The 23,030-nt window shown below is 36.3% G+C and overlaps 1 protein-coding gene across 1 annotated transcript in view; it reads right to left on the reverse strand.

Annotated features, from left to right (window-relative positions):
* The window catches only part of DARS1 (aspartyl-tRNA synthetase 1), a 42,723-nt gene that overhangs the window by 871 nt on the left and 18,822 nt on the right, over positions 1-23,030 (reverse strand). The window contains exons 5-15 of the mRNA XM_075028933.1: positions 20,284-20,386; positions 18,938-19,018; positions 18,385-18,444; positions 9,572-9,683; positions 7,498-7,632; positions 6,183-6,330; positions 5,074-5,220; positions 4,029-4,071; positions 3,265-3,345; positions 2,512-2,623; positions 1,502-1,573 (exon numbers count right to left, since the gene is read on the reverse strand). Of these exons, the coding sequence (XP_074885034.1) occupies positions 1,502-1,573; positions 2,512-2,623; positions 3,265-3,345; positions 4,029-4,071; positions 5,074-5,220; positions 6,183-6,330; positions 7,498-7,632; positions 9,572-9,683; positions 18,385-18,444; positions 18,938-19,018; positions 20,284-20,386 (1,094 nt within the window). The remainder of the gene's footprint in view (positions 1-1,501; positions 1,574-2,511; positions 2,624-3,264; positions 3,346-4,028; positions 4,072-5,073; positions 5,221-6,182; positions 6,331-7,497; positions 7,633-9,571; positions 9,684-18,384; positions 18,445-18,937; positions 19,019-20,283; positions 20,387-23,030) is intronic.

A 23,030-nucleotide genomic window follows, 5' to 3' on the forward strand; every position in this document is an offset into this window, starting at 1 on the left:
TGGAACGTGTATCAATAAGCAATGGTCCTTGAGACTCAACCGTGCTCTGAATCACTTTGGACTTTCAAGAAAGATGGTGCAGAAAATTGAAATGGGAGGTGGGTAAGCGGGAGAACTGTATCTTGAGTACAGTAACAGAAGTATAGTCCAAACCAGTCTTAACAGATTCGGAGTAAGAGACATTAAGTGCCATAAGCAACTACAGTAAAAACCTACAGTTGAGAAATTTTATCCCAAACCCTCTACAGTACAAAAATGTAGATTCAGCAACACATACCCATGTAACTATCTCCTGGGATCTTTATGATAATAAATATTTCACCAGTCATTGTGTTCTTTCTTTCTGAAATCTCAGAGGTTATGTGTGTACTGTGGAACATGGAAGGACTTTCTAATCCATGGGGCTACATGAGATGAATCTGGGTTTCATACTAGTTTTCACATACTGTGCTCCTTTGTTAAGGTTTCCATCTGAAACAGCTAGAAACCAGTGTTAATTCTCACAGTATCTCCTGTTTGGCTGGTACTTGGCCTGATCTCTGGGATGTGCCATGAAGAGCATTTACTCTGCAGAAGAGATGTAGCTTCAGCTTCCTTGATGTCAGTTCTGTCTGGCCTAAATGATTTTGGGTCATCTGCAAATGCTGCATCTCCTCTGCTCACAAGTACTACATCATCATCGATGCTTACATCTTACAGGTGTTTCAAAACAATTGTCTCAACAGCATATTGCAGATCTAATGCATTTACTGAAGGCATATTTAGGAAGTTGTTCTGAGAACATGCTGAAAATGTACTAAATATACTTTACAAAAGTAAGGCAAATGCAGAAAGACTGAATCAAAGAAATTCTGTTTATTGATCAGGACCTACAAAGTGTCCTATTTCCACATGCATGAACAGATTTCACCCTGCTAATGAAAGCAATATGCGTAACTAAATTGTTACGATTAAGATGCCTAAACCCTATTTTTTTTTCATTTTAATATGTAAAATACTCACACCCAAGACATGAAGCCCCAATACCTTTCCTGAAAAATTAGCATAAGCCAAACTGATCAGTGACATTCAGTCAAATCACTGAATAAAACAGGAGCAATCACTTATCTCTCCTCACTGCAGAACAGCTTCATCAAATGCACTGAGACCAGTGGCTTCTGTTATTAGTGGGCTATGACAAATCCATACATAATACAGTGCTTTCTTGATTCCTTAAATCTTCCTCATTGGTCAAATTTGAAGGTGACATGCCTGGCTAATAAAGGGGCATTTTTTCTGGTGATCACCTACTTTTTTAAACTTGCCAGACTGCGCCATTAATATTTTGCCTATTTATGTTACAATAATCCTTACATTTTACCTTATCTCTTTAAAATCTCCAGGATAACAGCCCCACACATTTACCTAACAGGGCTGCTTGAATTTTATATTGAACCCTGCTTGAGACTGAGCAGTTTAAATTAAGCTCAGGCTAACACAGAAAAAAAAAAAGGATACTCACCTATTCCACCACCTGCATGTGGAGGTGCACCAAAACGGAAGGAATCGATGTAAGCCTTTATCTTCTCTAAATCTAGAGAGGAAAAAGATATGTTTCTCACCTGCTTAATGAACCCCAAGCCAAACATAAAAGTGACTAGAGGACTGCAAACACAACAAAAAATTTACTAATTTAACTTACAAACTAACAGTGGGGTTTTTACTCATTAAACATATAAATTACCCAGGACTACCTAGAATTATGACTGTAACAGTTTTGTTTTATAATTTTGTTAATAACTTAATCAGGGAAGAAATTCTAGACTTGAGTAAGAGCTAGGCCCAATTGTTCATTGTAACTTATGGAAAATGGTGACTTTGTGAATAAACTGCAGTGAGAAAGCAAAGCTTTAGCAACTATTTTCCCATCTTGCTACAGTGGGAGCTACTCCTTTTTTGCTACTGTGTACCTACCACTTCACTTTGCCATTCACTGAAAGCATAATTTTAATCTTCTACTCTTGTGATCTCCACCTAATTTACTATTTTACCCTTCTATTACTTGCTGGCCTTGTCCCTGCCGAGTCTTTTTTTTTTTTAATTTCACCAACAGACACTTCTTCCTTATTTGCTCTCTGTTCAAGATTTAAAAAGGACAGCCAACCAAGACTCTGCTAGAGTACTCTGTAAAAACTTTGTGAGAGTACAGAGAGGCACAACCAAATGAAACTTGTTTGTCTACCCTCATTCTGTTGAAGGTATTTCCTGCATTACATTCTCTCTAAAGTCTTCAGAAACAATTCCTTTTCATGAAGGGGTTGCTGGGAAACTAGCTAGTTTCTTAATACCACCACTCTAGAGTAAAATAGTTAAACAGAATTAGATAGATTAACATCAAGAATGAAACAGTACTGTGATTTTAGCACTACTGCCATACAACAAATTCTACCCCAAATTCTTCCTCTAAAGGAAACAAATCCAATCATGATTTATATTCTTTTCAATTCAGCTTCATGTTGTTTGACTTGTTACCGATGCCGTGATGCTGGGCTCTTTCTGTCAGCAGCTGAGGATCATGAATTCTCTGAGCTCCGGACAAGATCTCTTCCCCTCTCATGAACATATCGTAAGAGTTAGAGTTTTTCTGGAAAAACAAAGATGAGTTTATTTCCCACTTAGAGCTATTCCATCCTTAGGCGGCAAATATGCACCTCTCAAGTTCACTTATGATATCCAAAGTCGTGCATTAAGAGTGCAATATATTCGGAGTCTGCCCGGGAATTACAGCCCCTTTCGCTCCTCTCGTTACACTGGAGTTGACTGAAAAAACTGAAGCTGATCCACACGCCCTTTGAAAAACCATTACGCTTGCATGTAGCTATCCCAGCAAAAGATGCTCTAAAGATATTTACCCTGGATTTAGGAATAAACTGAGGAATTTCTAACAATGTAAAAAAGCATCTTTTCTGTTAAAGTGCCTGTTGCCGTAGAAAAATGTTTTTGCCTCTTTTCAGTGATGGCAGCAGTGCTCTGACCATGAAGATCTCTTCACAAAGATCTCCCAGTTTTAGCTAGATTTGTTTCTTTTGGTATGTTTTCACCAGTGAAGAGTAACTGTAAACACTTTACAAGTCATGTAACACTGACCTAATCTTGTTATCAGAATTTTAATTATAACAGCAGATCATATAAATATACTTTATCTATTTTGTCAAGTTATCCCTACAGGGAATAATTTAAACTACAAAAAAAACCCTATTGACAACAACAAAGAATTTTACTTACAGGGTTTACTGGGTCTGGCATTGTATAAAAAGGCCTCACAGCAAGAGGATATTTGTCAAGAATATAGAAGTCCGTATCATACTGAAAGAAGGTAATTTGAAACAGTTAGTACAAGAGAAAATGATTTAAAGAACAAATTACAAGAAGACACAACCAGTGCATCTTTGAAATAAAATAAAGATTTACAATAACTTTCCACAAATTTGACAGTATTATCTTAAAAAATAATAGTTATCAATAAAAGTGGTGTATTTTTTTTTTTTCAGTTTTCCAAAACTACTTCTAGTATAAACTTATAAATGTTCAGCAGTAAAATGTCTTGCTGTAGTAACAGGTACTCATTTTTTTCCCAAAGATCTTGTGTTCTCCTATAGATTTAGTTAGAATCTGGTTTGGTATTTTTTTTTATTATCGTAAAAACTGGTTTTGGAACGTTCTATCCTGTTTGGTGTGCTCAGTATAACAGATGATAGAAATAAATATGAAAGATTGAAAATGGTTTGAAACAGCTTATTAATGATAAAGACAAAACTGTCAGTAGATTAAATAAGCAGCAGCAAAATGGGAATGCAGTCAGACAATTAAAAAATGCTTATGCTGATCACAAACTCTTCACAACTTCTGCGTGTTCCGAGATACTGTATTCTCAATCAGTGTGTAAAAAGTTGTTTTACATGAAGTAGGCATTTATACCAACCCAATGACTCCATGACATCAGGTTTCAGATTCAATGACAAATTTATTTATTCTAAAATAATTGTTACCTTTTCCTTTACCAGGCGGCCCAGAAGCTTTTCATTAGGTGTGCTGAAAAAGATTATCACCATTAAAATTAAGTGATTATAACTTGTCCTGATTATACACTTCATAAAGCTAAAAAGATTTCAAGCTACAGATCTGCTGCACCCTGCCCTTTAGAAAATCCAGTACTTGTTTCTGAATGTTTTGGATTGTGCAGACAGAAATTTCAGAAATAAAGTATATTTATTTTTGTTCCTAAATATTTTGTATTGGTCCTAGAAATCCTTTAAATTAACTGATATCTTAAGATATTCTTGCTCTTAATGTAACTACTTCTTAGTCATCAGATTATGATTACTGAAGAACTGTGTACTCTACTTCCTATTGGCATATACCTTATGCAGCCATTTCTTCTTAGGCACAATAAGTGAGAAACACCATAAGCAGTTGCTAAGGAAGTTATTTTGCTCTAGCAAACTCTTACGATTGAAACTTCTTTGATGCGCAGATCGTTTAACTGTAAAATCACACATTATCCTAATGGATATAATATGGGAAAGGACAGAAAAGTTTTAATTTATTAGGTGTCGTTAGAGAAGTTTATATCCAGTTAATTAAACCCATCCTTCAGTAAATCAATGGGAATGCAATCATGACTGCTTAATCATTTTCCTGGAAAGAAGAAATAGGAAGGTGTTACTGAAAAAAAAGACCTTAAGACTGAAGAATCTTTTTGTTTAATCCTATTCAAAAACATGTGACAATTCACATGAAGGACTGCAATTGTTAGAAAAACAAATGCTTCTTATCCTTAGAAGGTTGAAGTTACTCTCACTTTATGTTGTAAGTTATTTTCTTTTGGATTTCAGACTTCGTACATATAGCCTATATTAGAAGAAAGGACTATTTTCATATCCATTTATTTATCAAGAAATCTGGATATGAGTACTGCTTATTCCTCTAAAAGCTTGTGGTTCCTTCTCAAGGGCTGTCAGTTGCACAGTACAAAACTGGCACTTCACTACCACTTTCACAAGGCTCTGACACATTTTTGTACTGCCCAAGTACCTCAGATCTTCTTCATCACCCATTTCAACACCAGCCTCTCTAAGCATGGCCACAGCTTCACGGTATTCCAGCCTCAGAGTTGGCTCCAAAAACTTAAATGGCTCACACGGGAACTGTTTGTTCACTGTCTGAATTTCAGTTTGGAATCTATATAGGAGTAACAAGAACAGAAGCAAAATAAAAAACAATCAAGAAATGTATTCTTCTTGCATCTAATAATGATTTTGCAATGGCAATAAAATTTTGCCACAAGAGGTCCCTCTTGCAACATAAAAAAACTTTTATAGCGACTTCTGGACAAATTCTGTACAATCCTAATGAAATGTTTCATGTAAGTTAATGCATCTACTTCAGTGATATACATGTTAATATTTTACTAATACTTCTGTTCTATTCCTTTTGTAAGAAATAATTGACTAGGTCAAATTTTCACAGTAAAGACAGTGAGAAATCATTCCTTTGATTTTTAATATTTACCTGGGTTCTTCTTTGATTTGGGTAATATCCTATTTCAAATACAAAAGAGAAATTTCCTTCTAGCAGATGAAAAGATTTGCATTTCTGCTGGCAAAATAGTCTAATTTGTAAGTAAATGAAAAACACTTCCTAAACTTCTGGCCTGGCTTTTTAATGACTTAGACTGTGAATAATGGAAAATCATCTTTGCTGCTTTCATAGCAGAGATGCAGGCTGTTACAATAAATTTGATTCAGAAAAGCTTTCTTAGACAGTAAATATTAATTGCAAAATAGAACAATCAATCTACCTGTAGTGGCACAAAAAGAAGGATGTTTTAAATTAATGATGGATCATTTCTGTTAGGAAGTCCATTCAACAGTAAACAAGTTTTCTTAGTGCAAGCTAGCATACTCTAGGAGATGCAAGTCAGGCTAAAAATAGTTTACTGGCCTATGGCTTGAATGAACTTTAAGAGTCAGGGACAAAGAAATAGTTAAGAGCAAAGCAAAAATGTCTGACGTTCTGTTGTAAATCAGATTACTAATGATTATCTGACAAGCTGAGGATAAAATGCTTACCCATTTCATACCACAGTGCAAGAAATCTCCAACAAACAAAGTTGCTCATGAAATGGAAAATGCTCTCATTACCTTTCCTGAAGTCCCTTGAATATCTGCACCAAGGTATCTGCAATCTCATCTACCACTTCATGATAGTGATAGTTAAAAGCCATTTCAATATCCAGACCAACAAACTCAGTCAGGTGTCTGTGTGTATTGGAGTCCTCAGCTCTAAATACTGTAAAATTAAACAACAGAAATTCTAACTGACCTGAAATTATCATTCCATTTTGAAAAATAACACTGACAATCAATCACATCAGCATTTGGATCAGGCAGACAATGCTGTCTTTAGACATGACAATTCTCACTGAAAAACAAAAAGAAAACTAGCTGCCTTGGAGCATCATTTATAACAACAGTGACAGCATTATTGTAGCTATGGTGCTCAAAGATACAAGACAGACAAGACTTGTAGAGAGGCAGTATCTCTTGTCAGACCAACAGACAGAAGTGGAAAAAACAGACAAGTTTTCAGGCACATACGAACGTTCATATTTGAAAACTGCCTTTTTCAGAGGAAATAAACTTGTGCACGTGTGTGTGTTCTGTGGGTTTGGGGTTTTTTCAGATAGATGAGTCTAATATAAACAGATCCTCTTATAAACCATGGCTGATTTGTTAATAATTAACAAGAAATTTAAGATCTTCTGAATTACTTGCATTTTTATTTTACAAGCTGTTACTGACTTGTTCTCCAGCATTTCCAGTTTACACATCTTTAAACCTGTCTTTGAAGTCTTAGAAAAAAAAATGCTATATTACCACCTAAAGAGGCCATGTCCTATCAGCTTTTGAGAAAGAGAGCATGAGCCTGGAAATTACTAATTTTTTATTATTTACTGACAGCCCAGTTAAACGTATGCGTTTTCTAAATAAAGTTGTTTGGTACATATACAAAACCAAGGGATAAGTATATGTTAATATGCAATCTGAAGCACATAAAACCTAGCTTGCCTGTTTTAACTGCTTACTACTGGGCAACTAAAGGCAACTAGGCAACTGCTGGGCATGGTTAATAGGAAACTATGGCTTCAGTAACCACAGTGTTTTACTAACTTCATCATATCATCAATTTCCAATGCAACTCTATTCATTCTCCTCACAGAATAGCAGACACTGGAGTACTCCATGCTTATTTCAGCATTTTAGTTTTGTTCCAGCAACTTCTCTATCAACTTTACTCTCATTAGTCGCCCCAACTGAAATTTGTGTTTGGTAAGTGAAACTATATTAAGTGAAACCATTCAAAGCTTTCAGTGTGCGTGTTATCTTATTTGTACCACAGCTGCTAAAAGCCATCACTGCACACTTCACACTGTGGATAAACCAACACTTTTCTTACCTGGCCCAATGCAAAAAACCTTTTCAAAGTCAGCACATATACACATCTGCTTGTACAGCTGTGGGGACTGAGCCAGGTAGGCACTGCTTTTGAAGTATGATACAGTAAACACATTGGCTCCTCCTTCACTGGCAGCTGAAAAGCAAATCCTTGCAGTAATTATTAAAATAAAAATGTAAAAATTAAATCAGAGGTAGAGTTATAGACTATTTGTCTTACATTTACAGATCAGGAGATTTTTTTTCTTCAAAGTATATTAGAGGAAAAAGATATAATTTGCATCCATTAATGCTAAGGGAAGTTTTGCAGCTCAGGACTGTCACACATAGTCTTGCAAATCTGCAAATTTAGTTGGGATAGTTTAAAATGTTACTATTCCCACCCGTCCATCATCTTAGAGTGAGAACAGCAGAGAATGCATGCTTGTACCACCACATCTACTTGCAGCCCAACACTGCTGTGGAAACCAGCCTTTATCAGTGACGTAGGCTTCCACGGGTTAACTGCAGAGGCCGAGATGAAAGCGCATATCCTGTTTTGCCAGGACCATCCTCTCTAACTGCAGACATCTCTCTTAGAGCCAAACCTAGATTTACCAGAGGACATCTGCCAAAGGTATAAAGCTTTTTCTCAGTTTGAGGCTGTTTTTGTAGACGGTTACCTTGAGAGAATAGGAACCAAGAACACATGCATTTGAATCCTTTACTGCAAACTGCCTACCAAAACTATTAGCTGAGTCACTTTACCTTTCCATTTCCCAGTGTGTGGTATGAGAGTTATAGTTGCCTAACTTGCTAACAAAAGCATGCCAGCGTGAAAGATTAGTTAATAATCTGTGAAAGTTCTAATGTTAGGTAACTCTAGGTAAAGTACCAATTATTATTGTTACTAACCATTCCACTGAGATTAATGTTTCTTTTCTTTCATTAGCACTACTCCCACTGAAATGGTTTCAGTGAGTATTTTTGAATATAGGTAACTTTAAAAATCTCAAATCTTAGACTAGCTATGAGATTTAAATCGACTTAACTTAGTTATTTTTACAAAATATGATCTCATCCAAACAATAGGGTGCTTGCTTGCTTGCTTTCAGTGGTACACTGCACAGTAAGAATAGCACACTTCCTCAAAGGTCCTACGTAAAGAAACTACTTGGGATTCTTTAGTAATTCATGCTGTTTCAACTGCCTCTCCAGGAAAAAAGTTACTTCATCTTATAGTACAGTGATACTTTCCATGTTCAAAGAATAGTTGCTTACATGTATTTTGTTAAAAAGCCCTTTTTTAATCTCAATCAAGAGCTGTCTTCAAAAATATAGACAGAAGTATAAAATTCAGTAGGCAAAATGTATGCATACAATGAATGCACATACAATAAGAATACTATAGAAATTCTGCCCTACATTTTCCATGCCGTATGTCTTAGCAACATCAACAAAACCTCAAAGAACACCAATAAGATGTAAAAAAACATCCACCAGCAAATCAAGTAATGTGACTTTTGAAAACAATACAGCAGGTCAACAACAGAACTAGAAGCAAAATCTACACTTCTAGACTTCTAGTTGGGCTGAAGCTGTTGTGCCACAGTTTCAGAAAAATGATCTACCACCTTCTATTCAGCCATATGCTCACTGCTAAAGAAGTGACATCATATTTTATACCACGATATGTTTGTTGTAACTTCTTTATGGTGGAAGTTGCTTTTAATCTAAATTAGTTTTTTTGATACTGGGAATGGAACTGGCAGTGCTCAACATTGAGAACACTGATTTGAAGAACAATGCATATGATCAGACATCTGTATTTAACCAAATTAAAACTTTACATGCACTGCACAGTACATAAATCAGGTGTATATGTAATATTTGTCTTGTCATTCTTTTAACATCCAAAGTCAGGAGAAGAGTAAAGAACAACTTTGATACCTGCTAGAAGTTTGCTATGTTGCATCTAAATTAGAAATAGAACTTTATCTTTTTGAAATAAAAACTTACTAAATTTTTGGCAGATAGGAACGCTGAGCAGCTGTAAAAGAAGCAGATCTGTAGCTGCTGGATCACATATACAATACCTGAAATGATTTTGGGAGTCTGAATTTCCACAAATCCCTTGTGAATAAGTGTTTCTCGGAAAAGCTGACAAATACCAGACTGAAGGCAGAAGATTGCCTGACTAGTGGAGGTCTATAAGAAGAAGATAAAATAATGAATCCTAAGTTAGTTTTTCCTGACTCTGTTACTTTTTCTGGACAGCTGGAAGGATGAATCTCTTCTCTTAGGAACACTTGATTATTGTATTTGCCTAAACAGAGAAAAATGCAAATCAGTAATTGTTTATTACGCAAAAAGAAGCAGCAAAGGAAACAAGAGAAACTCCTCATTTCAATTTATGGCATATTCAGTTATAAAGGAGGCAGTATGGTCAATTCTACATTTAAAGAATCACTGATTTATGAGATGTGCTTCTGCAAATAAAGGTTTTATAGTAAGAAATTGAATAAAAACACTAAACCTATTAAAAACATTTTCAGCACACTGAACTAGAACAGCTGCAGTAATATACAGTGCATGATAAAAGTAAAGCCCTCAATAACTTAAATAAAGCAGATATGCTTGTGTCTATTAAAGGCTACCAAATACAACATTTTTCATGTAAAAACACAGCCATGTGTTAACCACATACAACACTGACATAAAAACATCCCCAAACCAAGGTCTAAACTCCTAGCATTTAAAACAGTCCACATAACACCTGATCATATGAACTGCAGTTCTTCTGTCTTTAGAATTTACTCTGAAAGTACATTTAGATGAAAGCAAAAGTAGATCTGGCTGAATTTATCATCTTCTGTTTGTTTATGTACGTGACACAGTCAAGCTACTTATCTGCTTAGCAAATCCTCCACTAAATGTTCCTGTAACACTCTTGAGCTTTAGCATGAAGCAAAAAAAATAACCCTTAGTGAATGCTGAAAACACTGAACCCATATCTGATTTTGTGCTTGCAGCGTTTTAAAAGCTGACAGTTAGCAACCTAGAAGCGTATATAAAACCTAACGAATTCTTGCAAACAACTAAGAGAACAGTTCTTTACGACAATCTGCGTCATAGCACTGTTTACTTCTCCTTTCTGAAAGGTACCCAACTTTTCAGTTAGGGTAAAAGCAGCCTTGTGGGCTTTTTCACATGACTCCTACCAAACCACAAAACAAAAAACCCCCAACCAAAACAAATCATATAAGCACCCAAATTTAGACAGTCAGTCAGTAGATACGTTGAAATAAAGCTGCATCCATCATTTCTGCAAGATAAAGATATCACTTCACTGAAAAACCAAAACAAAGAACTGTAATAATACTGCAGATCTGCAGTAATTTGGAGTTACTTGCAATTTTAGCTGACCGATATAGTTTCTCAGGAGTGTAAGTGGTTAAGACCAGTAAATAATAGCTAGCAGCTCTCACTGTCTGATAGCATTAACCACAGCCGCTACTCCCACTACTTTCAAAATGAAGGAAATGAGGTTTTGAGCAACAGTTACAAAAGTACCCTCAAACTTTTTCACATGGTTCTCCCAGAATCAGACATACACTAAGACTTTGCCTGAGTTCTGGGCATAATTTGACAGCGTTACATCAAAGCACTGGGATGCTTCAAAGGGATTTTTTTTTTTTTTTTCCTTAACCATCTCATACTTAGAAGGTGAAAGACATTTTCCAAGAGATGACAACTTAAACAGTCACATTTGGGTTTACCAATACAGTTTTTGATAAACTAGACAAATTTCTAAAAATGCTAAGAGACAAAATGTTTAACATTCATTTAAAGCAGGACAGCAACAATGCCTACTCTACCCTTCTGATGAACCAACACCAGTTTCATGCCACAGCAGGTAAGAATACAGTCCTAAGTCATACAGTCCTAGGAAAAAGAAAAATGGTTGCTAAATCCAATCTGAAAGCAATTACTTGGTCTGACCTAGAAGTGTGCACAAAAACACAGCCAGTCAATAACTAACACAGTTCTCCACTAACAATAGTTCATTAGGTAGTAACTCTTCCTGGTTTACTGAGGATGCAGAGCAAAGACCCTGTCTTCCTAATCCCATCTATAATGATAAATCATGGTTAAAAAATAGCATTTTTGAAAGCAGCCAAATACACAGATCTGGACACTGAAGCTTTTATTTAACTATAGACCAAGGAGAGAACAAGCAGCAATTCTCCATACCTGAAATTAGATCTGACAAGACCACTCTTCTTTCTACCAAAGGTAGCTGAGTTTCAGTGCCCATTCATTCAGAGACTGCCAACAGGGATAACTGTTGAGAATTTGTGATATTGCAGTCTCCTTGTAAGAATTAAACAGACCAACAAGACATTTGAGATAAGCTCCTAAAGAACTGCAACTGTCAACGTGCAGTGGAGTCAAACAGATGACCTCAAAAGTTTTATGTGCCACTACAACTTTCCAAAGATTTTAAAGATGATTCTGTATCTACACATGGAGCACAACTTTTTAATTACATCCTTTGCACTGGTATAATGTTCAGGACAAAAAGAGAGTGAATTTATCTGGAGAAAATAATTCAAGCTGTTATCCTGTCTTTAACTGGGATGCTGGTATGTATATTACCATGTTTGGTACAATGGTAGGTAATACAGATACCATTTGAGCTAACACGCTTAGGTACAACATGGCAAACTACAGACAGAGACAGCTGTCAAAATGAATTGATTTTTACCTTTGCCTTAAGAAAGATTTTGCCATGGCATTCTTTTCCTGTAATGTTCACTCTAATATGAATTCTTCCACATATATATTGACAAACTATCTTACTGAGACTATGGCAAAGACAGTAAATATTCCTTCAAGAGATAAGCAGAAACAAACTTATGCCACTTAGATGCTGTTGCAGTTAACAGTGTTAATGTTTTAACTTGGTCTGCAGAATTGATTTTTACAGGAAAACTCATTATTTTTAATAATCACCTTTCTTACAGACAGCAGAAAAAAATGTTTAGCTAACAATACTGAAATACAAGTTTCAGTCGTAACATCACTCTAATCTCACCTGTGTGTTTATTATTTAAATGCTACAAAGGAAAATATTAGTAATACCAGAACAGAACATATTTTAACACCATAAGCAAGATTATGAAAGCAATTATCATGTCTCATTCAACACAAGCTGCAGTGTTAGAATAATAGCCATGTAAGTTGCCAGAGACCAACAAATGGGTTTCAACAGAATTGAGGGCAGTTAACACTTTAACATGATCATATCTCAAAGAGGTGCGACTGAGGCACAGCCGTGCAAAGTTGCGAACTTTTCTTTTTACTCTCACGTCAGCTGTAGAATTTGTTCCACTCTCACCTCAGTTTTGCTTTTGTTTGCCTGCTGTAACTACCTGTCTTCTACCACTAAATCACTAAATACATAAGTAGGCTAAATAAAAAGGGAAAATAATGTAATCTATATTCTTTTAAGTAATATACATTATTCTAAATAATGTAAATAATTTTGCAATTCCTCTACTATATGTATGAGAAATTAAGGTTTTGCTAGGAGATAGGATACATGTTAGATAACAATTTTTTAACCTCAAAGTGATTCAAGTCAATTTTTATTTAGATTTCGGTATTACTTACAGTATAAGAAGACATGAACATGAAGTTTGTTGTCTAAATGACTGCGACTGTGTTATGTCTTCACTATCAAATCACCACCCACAACAAAATAAACTACATCTGCTTGTTCATTACAGCTTGAATTCGGTCAGGAAAAACACAGCTTTTGCAATGAGCAAACTGAATTCAACACAATGAAATTAAGCTTGAAGTTATCAAGTATTTTGACAAAAACTGCATTAAGATCGATGTACAGCTGGATTATCATATAACATAGTCTGACATCCATAAACTACTAAAGATAGTTTCATATTTATGCTCTACCCTGAGCAGTTTAAACTGGGTAATATTGACCCTAAAAAGACTGTGCTTTGGTCTCAATGAGCTGTGCATTAGCAGACACAATTATAGCATCAGGACTGCAAAATACATATAATTTAAATCAAATTTGGACAGATACTGTTAAGATAAAAACCCTGCTGGACATGAAAAATAAGCCAGAACAAGGATATCAGTCAGGTCCATTGTTAAAACTGGATGAACCTGAACTGATTTTTTCTTCAGAGGAAGACAAACTAAGAAGCAAAACCCAAAACCCAGTGTTTCACTTGTCTTTTCTTCATTATTTTTCATCTACCACAGATCTTAATGAAGTACAGTTTCTGTAGGGGTTTTACAGACATGAAAAGTCTACACATCACTGAATACTTCAGTTAAACTTAAGAACAGCAGAAAAGTAAAGATTTAGAAACACAATCAGTGCTCCAATTTGACTTTTTTAATTGTTCCAATAAAGGAACAGTAAGTCAAACATCTCTAGAATCGACTGTTTTGACTTTCATTAAGCTATCATGAAAAATAGATACTTAGGTCAACAGTGGTTTCTTCCTCACAGTCACCTGTGGTTATGTGAAAGAAAATCTGGTCTATACAAGGACTCTTCTTCCTTCTAATCATATCTCTCTTGTCTCTACACCCCCAATTTTTCTACTCCACAAGCATGTGATCTGTATGTTATGAGTTAACCCATCAGGAACAGATTCATTCTTCCTCAGTCATCATTTCTTGGAAAGGATTTTTAAAACCCCTCCACCCTAAATAATCACCATTTTCCCTCCACACATCAGAATAACAACTATAGCAATAGCTTGGGATCTTGGCATTTTAAGCGCTTCGCATCCCTAACCTCAAAAAAACCTACCAGACACCTCTCGGAGAACTTTGTCAGCAACCAAACTGCAAGATTCTTAAAAATACAGTGCACTACTCAATCTATTTTCACATGTACACAAGAATGTTAGTATTGCAATCTTTGTAGAATACTTTGCATATTACATCTCCACTAATGTAATTTCTTCTTATTAATTGCACTCCTTCTACTGCATCATAATCAAGCTCTCCTTGGTATACATCACAGCTGGATAGAGTGATGCCATTTTTGGAAATCCAGTCCCTTTCACTCATGCAATAACCGAGTTTCACAGCTCCACTTTATCATGATTTGGCCCTAACCAATGAACTCATTGGTTAATCACAACGTAAAATTAGTTAAACTACTTAACTACATTAAAGACTGTATTTAAATGGACAAAAATAATTTAAATTCCATACTAAGGACTTTTTTAGCCTGATCCTGGCCAAGATCTATGCATTTGTTAACTCTTTCTCCAAAAAATAGTATCTCTATTCTTGATGTTCGATGACCTCCTTCTTCCTTAAAAAACTGGGGCACTGAGGAAACCAGAACTAAATGGTACATATATCTGTGGTTGGACTTCCTCCCACACTTGTAGGAACAGATCATCACAGCATCTCTGTTAGAACTGTTCTGTTAACATTTCTTCCCTGCTGCCCAAGATTTGGTTCTCCTAGAAGGAAGAGGTATGGGAGACCAGTGGCTAACAATGGTTTCAGATATCCCTCTGAGCCTTCAACACATCATGCCTTCTAATTCTCCTCAGAATATGTCTACTTATGCAGCACATTCGAAACACTAGGGGTTCTCTGAAATCCCATTTGTACTACAGCTCCAGTCTACGCAACCACATCACTGAAAACCAGGTACTACGGGGGTGGGGTGGGTGGGGGTGGTTCAGTTATTTTGAAGGACAAACTGCTGTCGTGTCCCTGTCAGTGATTCCACTGGATACAGTGCTTAGGATGCGCACATATATATAAGCACATGTATTCTCACTGGGATTTCCCCTTTCTCCATTAAATACCTCTTCTGCTTATTCAGCTCTCCGTTTAAAAACCAGGTCAAAGTAACACATAATTATTTAGAATCTTCTTTTGCACAAGCCAAGCTCCTGAGAACAAACAAAGCAAACTTATGAATAGGCATGAGCCTACTTTAGATTGGATATTATATTGGGTTGTAACGTATTGGAACAGGTTGCCCAGGGAAGTGGTTGAGTCACCATCCCTGGAAGTGTTCAAAAAACACGTAGACTTGGCACTTCAGGACATGGTTTAATGGGCATGGTGGTGTTGGGTTGACGGTTGGACTTGAGGATCTTAAAGGTCTTTTCCAACCTAAATGATTCTATGATTCTATACTGTTCCAAAATAATCTGCTTTTGTTCTGAAACAAATAATGAAATGTGCAACAGAAGACACACACACAAAGAAATGTGACACAGTCAGAGACAGCAACTTTGCCTGTACGTAGGAGGAAGGCAAGATAGATACCTAAGCCTAATCAAGGGAAAGCTGTGGCCAGATTACATCCAGCCACAGGTGCATGCACAGGACAAGACATCAGGCACTGAAGTACTGAGATTTGACATTTCATCCTTCCATCAATTTCGTAAAAAGTTAACCTGAATTCCTGTTCAGCATGAAATAGCTGTTTAGCACCACACTGCAGCAGCTGTTGGAGCTAAGGAGAAAAATAGCTTCTATAGAAGGCAGAGTTAAGGTTCAGACCTCAAAACAAGGTGCCAAACATTGCTGAATAAATGGTGTACCGACAATGATTGGGACATATAAGTTAGAAAAGGTTATAGCAGCATTCACTTAGCTCAGCAGCTGTACCCTCCAGGCAGAATACTGACAACTAATGTTCGACTACTATACTGGCAGAGATATATAAGAAGTATTGGGAGAGTCCTGCTGGACTACTGAATGTGTACAGGGACAGAAGAATTTTAGCCCACCCCTTTTTGTTAAATCTCTTGTGATTATTCTGGCATTACAGTCTTCCTTCTTTTTCCATTACTATACACCTTCTTAGGTTTTACTCGGCAGATGCCCTCATCTGAATTACAGCCAAGGATACTTTCATGCCATTATTTTCAGCTAGTATTTTGAACTGTTGTTTCCCTTTGTGTTGTTTCTCTGTTCTCTTTGAGGTTCATGGCTCTTTCCAGTTTATTATGCAGGTATTTGGATTTTCTTAAGTTTCTCTGGAGTGCTGTTGAGTATTTTTCTTCATCACCAGAAGTTCAAGTAAAACTTGCACTTCAAGCATCCCAGAGTTCTCCCTTCAATCTACTGCACTGCCTTACCACTACCATAAGCCGATGATCCTTTAAATGATTTTCACTTTCAACCATTAGTATAGAATTCTTTTCATCAAAGGCTTAAAGACACAGATGAAAAGACCAACATGATAAAATACCGAGTATCCTGAAAAGTAATCACAAATTGAAGTTGCTCAATATTATACATAAGGTCAAGTGAAAAGCAATTAACTTTGGTCCAAGTAGAACAGTTTGTACAAGTAGTGTTAGTTGCTGAAATAAGGAGGTCAGATATTCAAATGCTTTAAGCATCTCAGTGCCAGAATTTTTCCAAATTTTCCAATAAATAACCGACTTTTTTGCTTTATTTCCTAGGTCCATATTTACTGAGGAAACTGCCATTATCAGAGCTTTGAAGGCAGTACTAGATGCACCATAAAAATGAGCTAAGCACACTCTTCATTCAATGAAAATTTAATTCAAATTTTATTGTGGAGAGCCAAATAAGGGAAGAGACCAGAAAATCTCATGTCAGTATGAACAGTTAGTTAGTTACACGCTCAGTCTTGGTTGCTGTTTCACTAAAAAAGAAGTCCTGTAAGTGATTTAGTAGATAGTTTTTTGCTGCTGATCAGAAAGAGTACGTGTTTGGGAGTTATATGAATTCACAGAGGGCTGTGTCTCTATGACCTGGATGAAGAAAGATGTTTCAGCAAAAAAAAAAAAAAGAAAAAGATACAAAAGCTGTGGAGGAAACAAAAAGAATGAGACTGGTATCATGGCCTGGTACAATTTCACTTGCAAGACATGTATTACAGCACCTCAGTTACAGGTTAAATCCAGAACTTCCATCTTGCACTTCAAAACTGAGCTCTTACTACAGTTTTTGGGTATCAAACACTACATTTGAGAAGAAACGTTGTCTCTAAATTGTCCCTATTCAGCCACCTTTGAGTTTTGTAAATAAAAAAGCCCAGATGTACATGGCCACATGCCAAATCCTAAATGTTCACCTTTAAACTACTAATACATTGTCCTGGTTTCAGCTGGGATAGAGTTAACTGTCTTCCTAGTAGCTGGTACAGTGCTGTGTTTTGAGTTCAGTATGTGAAGAATGTTGATAACACTGATGTTTTCAGTTGTTGCTCAGTAGTGTTTAGACTATAGTCAAGGATTTTTCAGCTTCTCATGCCCAGCCAGGGCACCTGACCCAAACTGGCCACCAGTGTATTCCATACCATGTGACGTCCCATCTAGTTTAGGAACTGGGAAGGGGGGGGGGGGGGGGGGGAATCACCGCTCAGGGACTGGCAGGGTGTCGGTCAGCGGGTGGTGAGCAATTGCCCTGCGCATCATTTGTATATTCCAATCCTTTTATTACTACTGTTGTCATTTTATTAGTGTTATCATTATCATTATTAGTTTCTACTTTTCTGTTCTATTAAACCGTCCTTATCTCAGCCCACGAGTTTTACTTCTTTTCCTGATTTTCTCCCCCATCCCACTGGATGGGGGGGGGGAGTGAGTGAGCGGCTGCGTGGTGCTTAGTTGCTGGCTGGGGTTAAACCACGACATACATGCTCTTTGATTAATGTCAGGGAAGGTGAATACTTAGGATTAAAAACCCCTGTGTTTTCACAATGCCACTCACAACTAAAAAAAATAGCTGTTTATTTTTCCTCTGGCAAAAAACACACTTCCATCAAATTTATGACTTCTATTGCTTTGTGGATTAGAAATGTGAAGAATAAACAGTTGCAGGCAAGTATGCAACACAGCATGTTCCTTACCCTCAGATCAATGACTCTGTTGTCCAGTCTTGTATCTTGGTTTACAGTAGCTCTTCCATCCTAAACAGTTGTGCAAAGATACATAATGAATACATGCACCTCAAAAAACAAACAAACAAACAAACCAACCCCAAAACAAAAACGAAAACCAAAAAAGCCAAAACAAAATCAATGGAGAAAAACATCCTTTGGCTAAAAGCCAAAGGCTACTTCTAAGTTCAGTAGAATTTCTAGATCATTCTACAAAGAACATACAGCAAATTAGCAGCATAGCAAAAAAGGTGTGGCTTCTCCCAGAGGTCACAGGCAGAACACAACTATGAGGATCCAGAAGACACACAAGACTGCAAACCCTCTGGTTTTGACCTTCTCCTGCAGTTCAGCAGACATCAAAGCTATAGAGATTTGTAACGCAGTTCTGGATAACAGAAAGGAATTAAGATGCAAACCTAACAAACCTCCAAAATCACTGCATTAAGGAATTTGCCTGGCTTTCATGCTTTTGTTCAATTACAAAGACAATTAAAAGTATTTGAGGATGCAAAGTTTTCACCTCCTCTCCTTCCACTTCTGGCCGAACAGCATCATCCAGCTGTAAAGGCAGGCGGGGTTCAGCTAAACTGATCACATAGATCTGAAATTGAGACATGAACAGAAATAGCATGAGACTCAGTTCAAAAGAAGGTGTGATTTACAAAAGGGTATTTCTGGCATAGACTTGAAACAGTGTTTGCATAGGCTGTTAGCTATAAGACTGTAATTTTATTCAAATACTTGAGATACATGGGTGCATTCTCATGACAATACTGGAAGTGCTTAGTTCTTATTTTCCTTTTGAAAGATTAAAAATATCTTTTTTTCTTCTGGGAAGCATTGAGTTGAGCAAGTACACACTGCCTAAGCAAAAGCCTATTGGCATGAATGTCAGGTCTGAAACTACTAGATTTCACAGAATCTTAGGTTCTGATTCCAGTAAAATCATCCTGTTCTTCTCATTGTTAATGTATTATTTTATTTATCATCTGATTATATCTGAAAGAGCCATTTCAGATTGCAAATTTATGAGACACCTAAAATACAATCAGAGAATGAAAAACACCTTGCCTGGCCTTACAGTCTTTGGTACCTTACAGGATTTGCTATTCTTTCAGAAAAATTAAGCATGTGATAATCTGCAGATATAGTAAAACATGTTTCTTCAAAATCTGCAGATCTTCCCCAATGCTGTTAGCTAAAATTTACCTTACTGCTATAAATACAATAGCCATTGTACTCTACTCTTGAAGTGACTGTTTCAGCGGTATTGCAGGCGTATAGTTTGGTTGAAAACCTTTAGAAGAAAAGGATATTACATAAACGTTTAAATACGCTTTCTATTTAAACAAATTATAAAGTTGCACTTCCTCTAGCCCTACAGCACAAGCTACAGGAATTTTAGGTTTCAAGCGCTTCTATACTGTTAAGCCAGTGCTTTACTTTTGCTAAGAGTTATATATTCCATTCCATTGTACTGGGGGAAGATTATAACTTTCTGATAAAGAAGAAACTTCTGACTTGCACTTAAAAAGAAGCAGACTTTTTTACGACAGTATCTGCTGCAGTTACAAATCAATAACTAGAATTACAAGCATTCCTAGACAAATTATTCTAGTGAGATACTTCATTTTACCTGGCACTGTAATTCAAATGGCAGATAAAAATAGGAAATTCTAAAAATCACATCTCTTAAAACCAGAAATGTTTCATGTTTACATATCATACACTGAAATTTGTAGTTTAAAGCAGTTTATTTATCTGGCATGGGACTGCTTACTGACAAAGTTTATGCATGTAGACAGACAGCCTAGACAGATAATCTCTCAAACAATTAACCAGTGCTCTATTTGCTCAAAAATTTACCCTTTGAACGTGAAGCTCAACATCTTGCTGAGTACAACCTCCTATTTTCTGATGTGCTTTCCTCACAACGCCTTCTACATCCACAATGCTCTCTTTGTTGATGCTGTCAATAAAGATAGGATAGAAGCCTTACTAAATTTCATTGCACACTGCACCAGACTCCGTACTGAGCGCTAGAATGTTCATGTACTGTATGGACTGCTGGAACAATAAAACAGAGTTAAGGACTTAGGTAGAGCTACTTATTATATATGTAACAACTGAGTAATGAAGGACTTTACTAAAATATTCCCAGACACAATAAATTCAAACTGCGATGCAAGACTTGGGAGGGAAAGAGTTATGATTCAGCTTAGTGCTCACTCATTCTTTGTATGTGTATACATAAACTGACAAATTGCATAGTTCTTTTTCTAGGCCACAAACACTCTTGTACGTGTCAGCTGATGCAATTATGTGAAAGATGTGTCTTCACTAGCAGAACAACAAACTGAAAGGAAGTCCCAGATCTAGAGGGGAAAATCAAAACTGATCGAGCTTGTTTAAACTACATGACTTGTTACTGAAAGATGCAACATGCTTGTAAGTCATTTCTCAATGACAGGGGACATCTGAATTGCTCTCCACTAAGAGTCACTAACAGCACATTAAAACACCATGTAACATCTTGAAAGCCTTCCAAAAATATGATATAAAGTATGTGTGCTATAAGCAAACAATAACAAAAGCCTCAAGAGTTGTAAATGAGAAAATAATTTGTATGACCAGTTTTTATTTAGGTATTTAAGGTACCAGACTTTAAACCAGTAATTTTCTACAGATAATCTCACTACCACTGGAAATGTATTTTCACTCTGTCTCTTTGCTAGCCTGCTTACAAAAGGCCAAATATCAGAAAGTATTTCTTTCCTTTTTATGAAAAATAACCATTACAATTAACTTTATCTTTCACTTCTCAGGCCTTCTTGAGAAGACTGGAAAGCACTTTATGTACATCACTTGACCACATAAGCCCTTAGAAAGCAGGAAAGTAGCAGGCCCACAATTTAACCACAAATAATAAGAGGTAAGCAAGGATGTCATCGGACAAGCTGGCCACTACTGACCTCACTAAAGCAAAGAGCAATTAACAAGCGTCAAGTTTACAAGGTTGGCTTTTTTTTCAGTAAGACCACTCTCCATGCTCCAAAAAACCCAACTCACAAAACACATAAAACCCACACAACTAACTTGGAGGGTGGTGAGATAAATATTTATATGCACAGGAGGTTTTACTGAGGGGCAGTAACCCCCAGTTAAAGGAGGTAAGGACAGAGTACAAGCAGGTACAAGCTATTGCTGTAACTATAGTCCTAATCACTTGCATCTGCATCAGTTTATCTAGCACTGCCTGGACTAAGTCAGTCTAAGGGCTGCGAACAAAATCTAGGTATTCTAGCCCTACAGTCTTTGTACAGCTACAGTAAAACCACATGAGAAACTTATTAGGATTGAGAAGTTCCTCTTTAGAAATATAAATGTTTGGAATTAGTCATTCTCTCACATTTTTGAAGTAGGATTTACCCGGCTAAACAATTAAGTTTCTCTTTTTAGATGATGAGGGAAACTTAGCTTTCTTCTCTGATAAAGCCTGAGTGGTGTGACCCAGAAGCAGCTGAGATACAAATCACCAAGTGTTGCCAACTGTGACTGCTTGCTTGCCCTGCTTTCTACTGTTCCTGAAGCAGCCGTATCAGCCCTAAGAAAAGGCAGATGGATCTTTGGTCTACCCTGGGACAAACTTTTTAATGTTATAAAGCTGAGTTCAAATTTAAGTTATCCAACAGAATTTTTTAATAAAAATGATCAAAGTTTTGAAAAATCTGATGATATTAAAGTAACAGTGGAAAATTCGAGCATCAAAATTCTCAAATCCTAACAGCATCACTATAAATAAATTACAAGTAACTAAAAACAAAGCCAAATTTGAGCATTTTAGTTGATTACACTATTTCTTTGATGGTAATACTTTCAGGTAGTAGAAATCATTGGCAGCTGCTTTAAAAGTTCTACAGGCCACAGTGCTTCATATGCTTGACTTGCTTAACCATTAGGTAATTCCACATACTGCATAAAATTTGTGAATAGTATGTTTTTCTGGTACATTTACACTTTAAAAGAGCTACAGTTGCTCAAATCAGTATAATGAACAAATGACTAAATTTGTACAAAGCAGAGGTCGACAGTAGGCTTTAAATCAGAATTCATTTAGTTAAGGGTGAGCCTCCATTCATCTCCATTATTTAAGCAGAGGCAACAAATTCAAGACAGACAAGGAGAAATGACACTAAGTGCTTAGAAGTATACTCACTTACAAATGATTGTTTAAAACTCCTTAAAAAGACTGAGGCAGCAATACAATGCTTTGGATGCAAGAGAATGTGATGATAAGAAACACACAGAGAATATATCATGTTAAAATAGTATTAGGCATAACTATAAATACCCTTTGCTTTTCAAATAAGTGAATGTTTAGAAGAATAAAGGTTTTACTGTTGTGATAACTTTTTTCCCCTTAACAGTTCTCCTCTATTCTTCCTGCTTCCTTTTTCATGTCAACATTTTGGCAAATGCCAAGAAAACACTACTAATGACACAAATAGCAGCATCTTCATTGAAAGCAGAAGTTTCTAATCTGGTGAATAGAAGCCCTCTCACTAATAATTGCAAATAACAATAATGTTTTAAACTTATTGAAGCTAATTATC

Source organism: Buteo buteo, chromosome 5, assembly GCF_964188355.1.
Source record: "Buteo buteo chromosome 5, bButBut1.hap1.1, whole genome shotgun sequence".
NCBI lineage: Eukaryota > Metazoa > Chordata > Aves > Accipitriformes > Accipitridae > Buteo > Buteo buteo.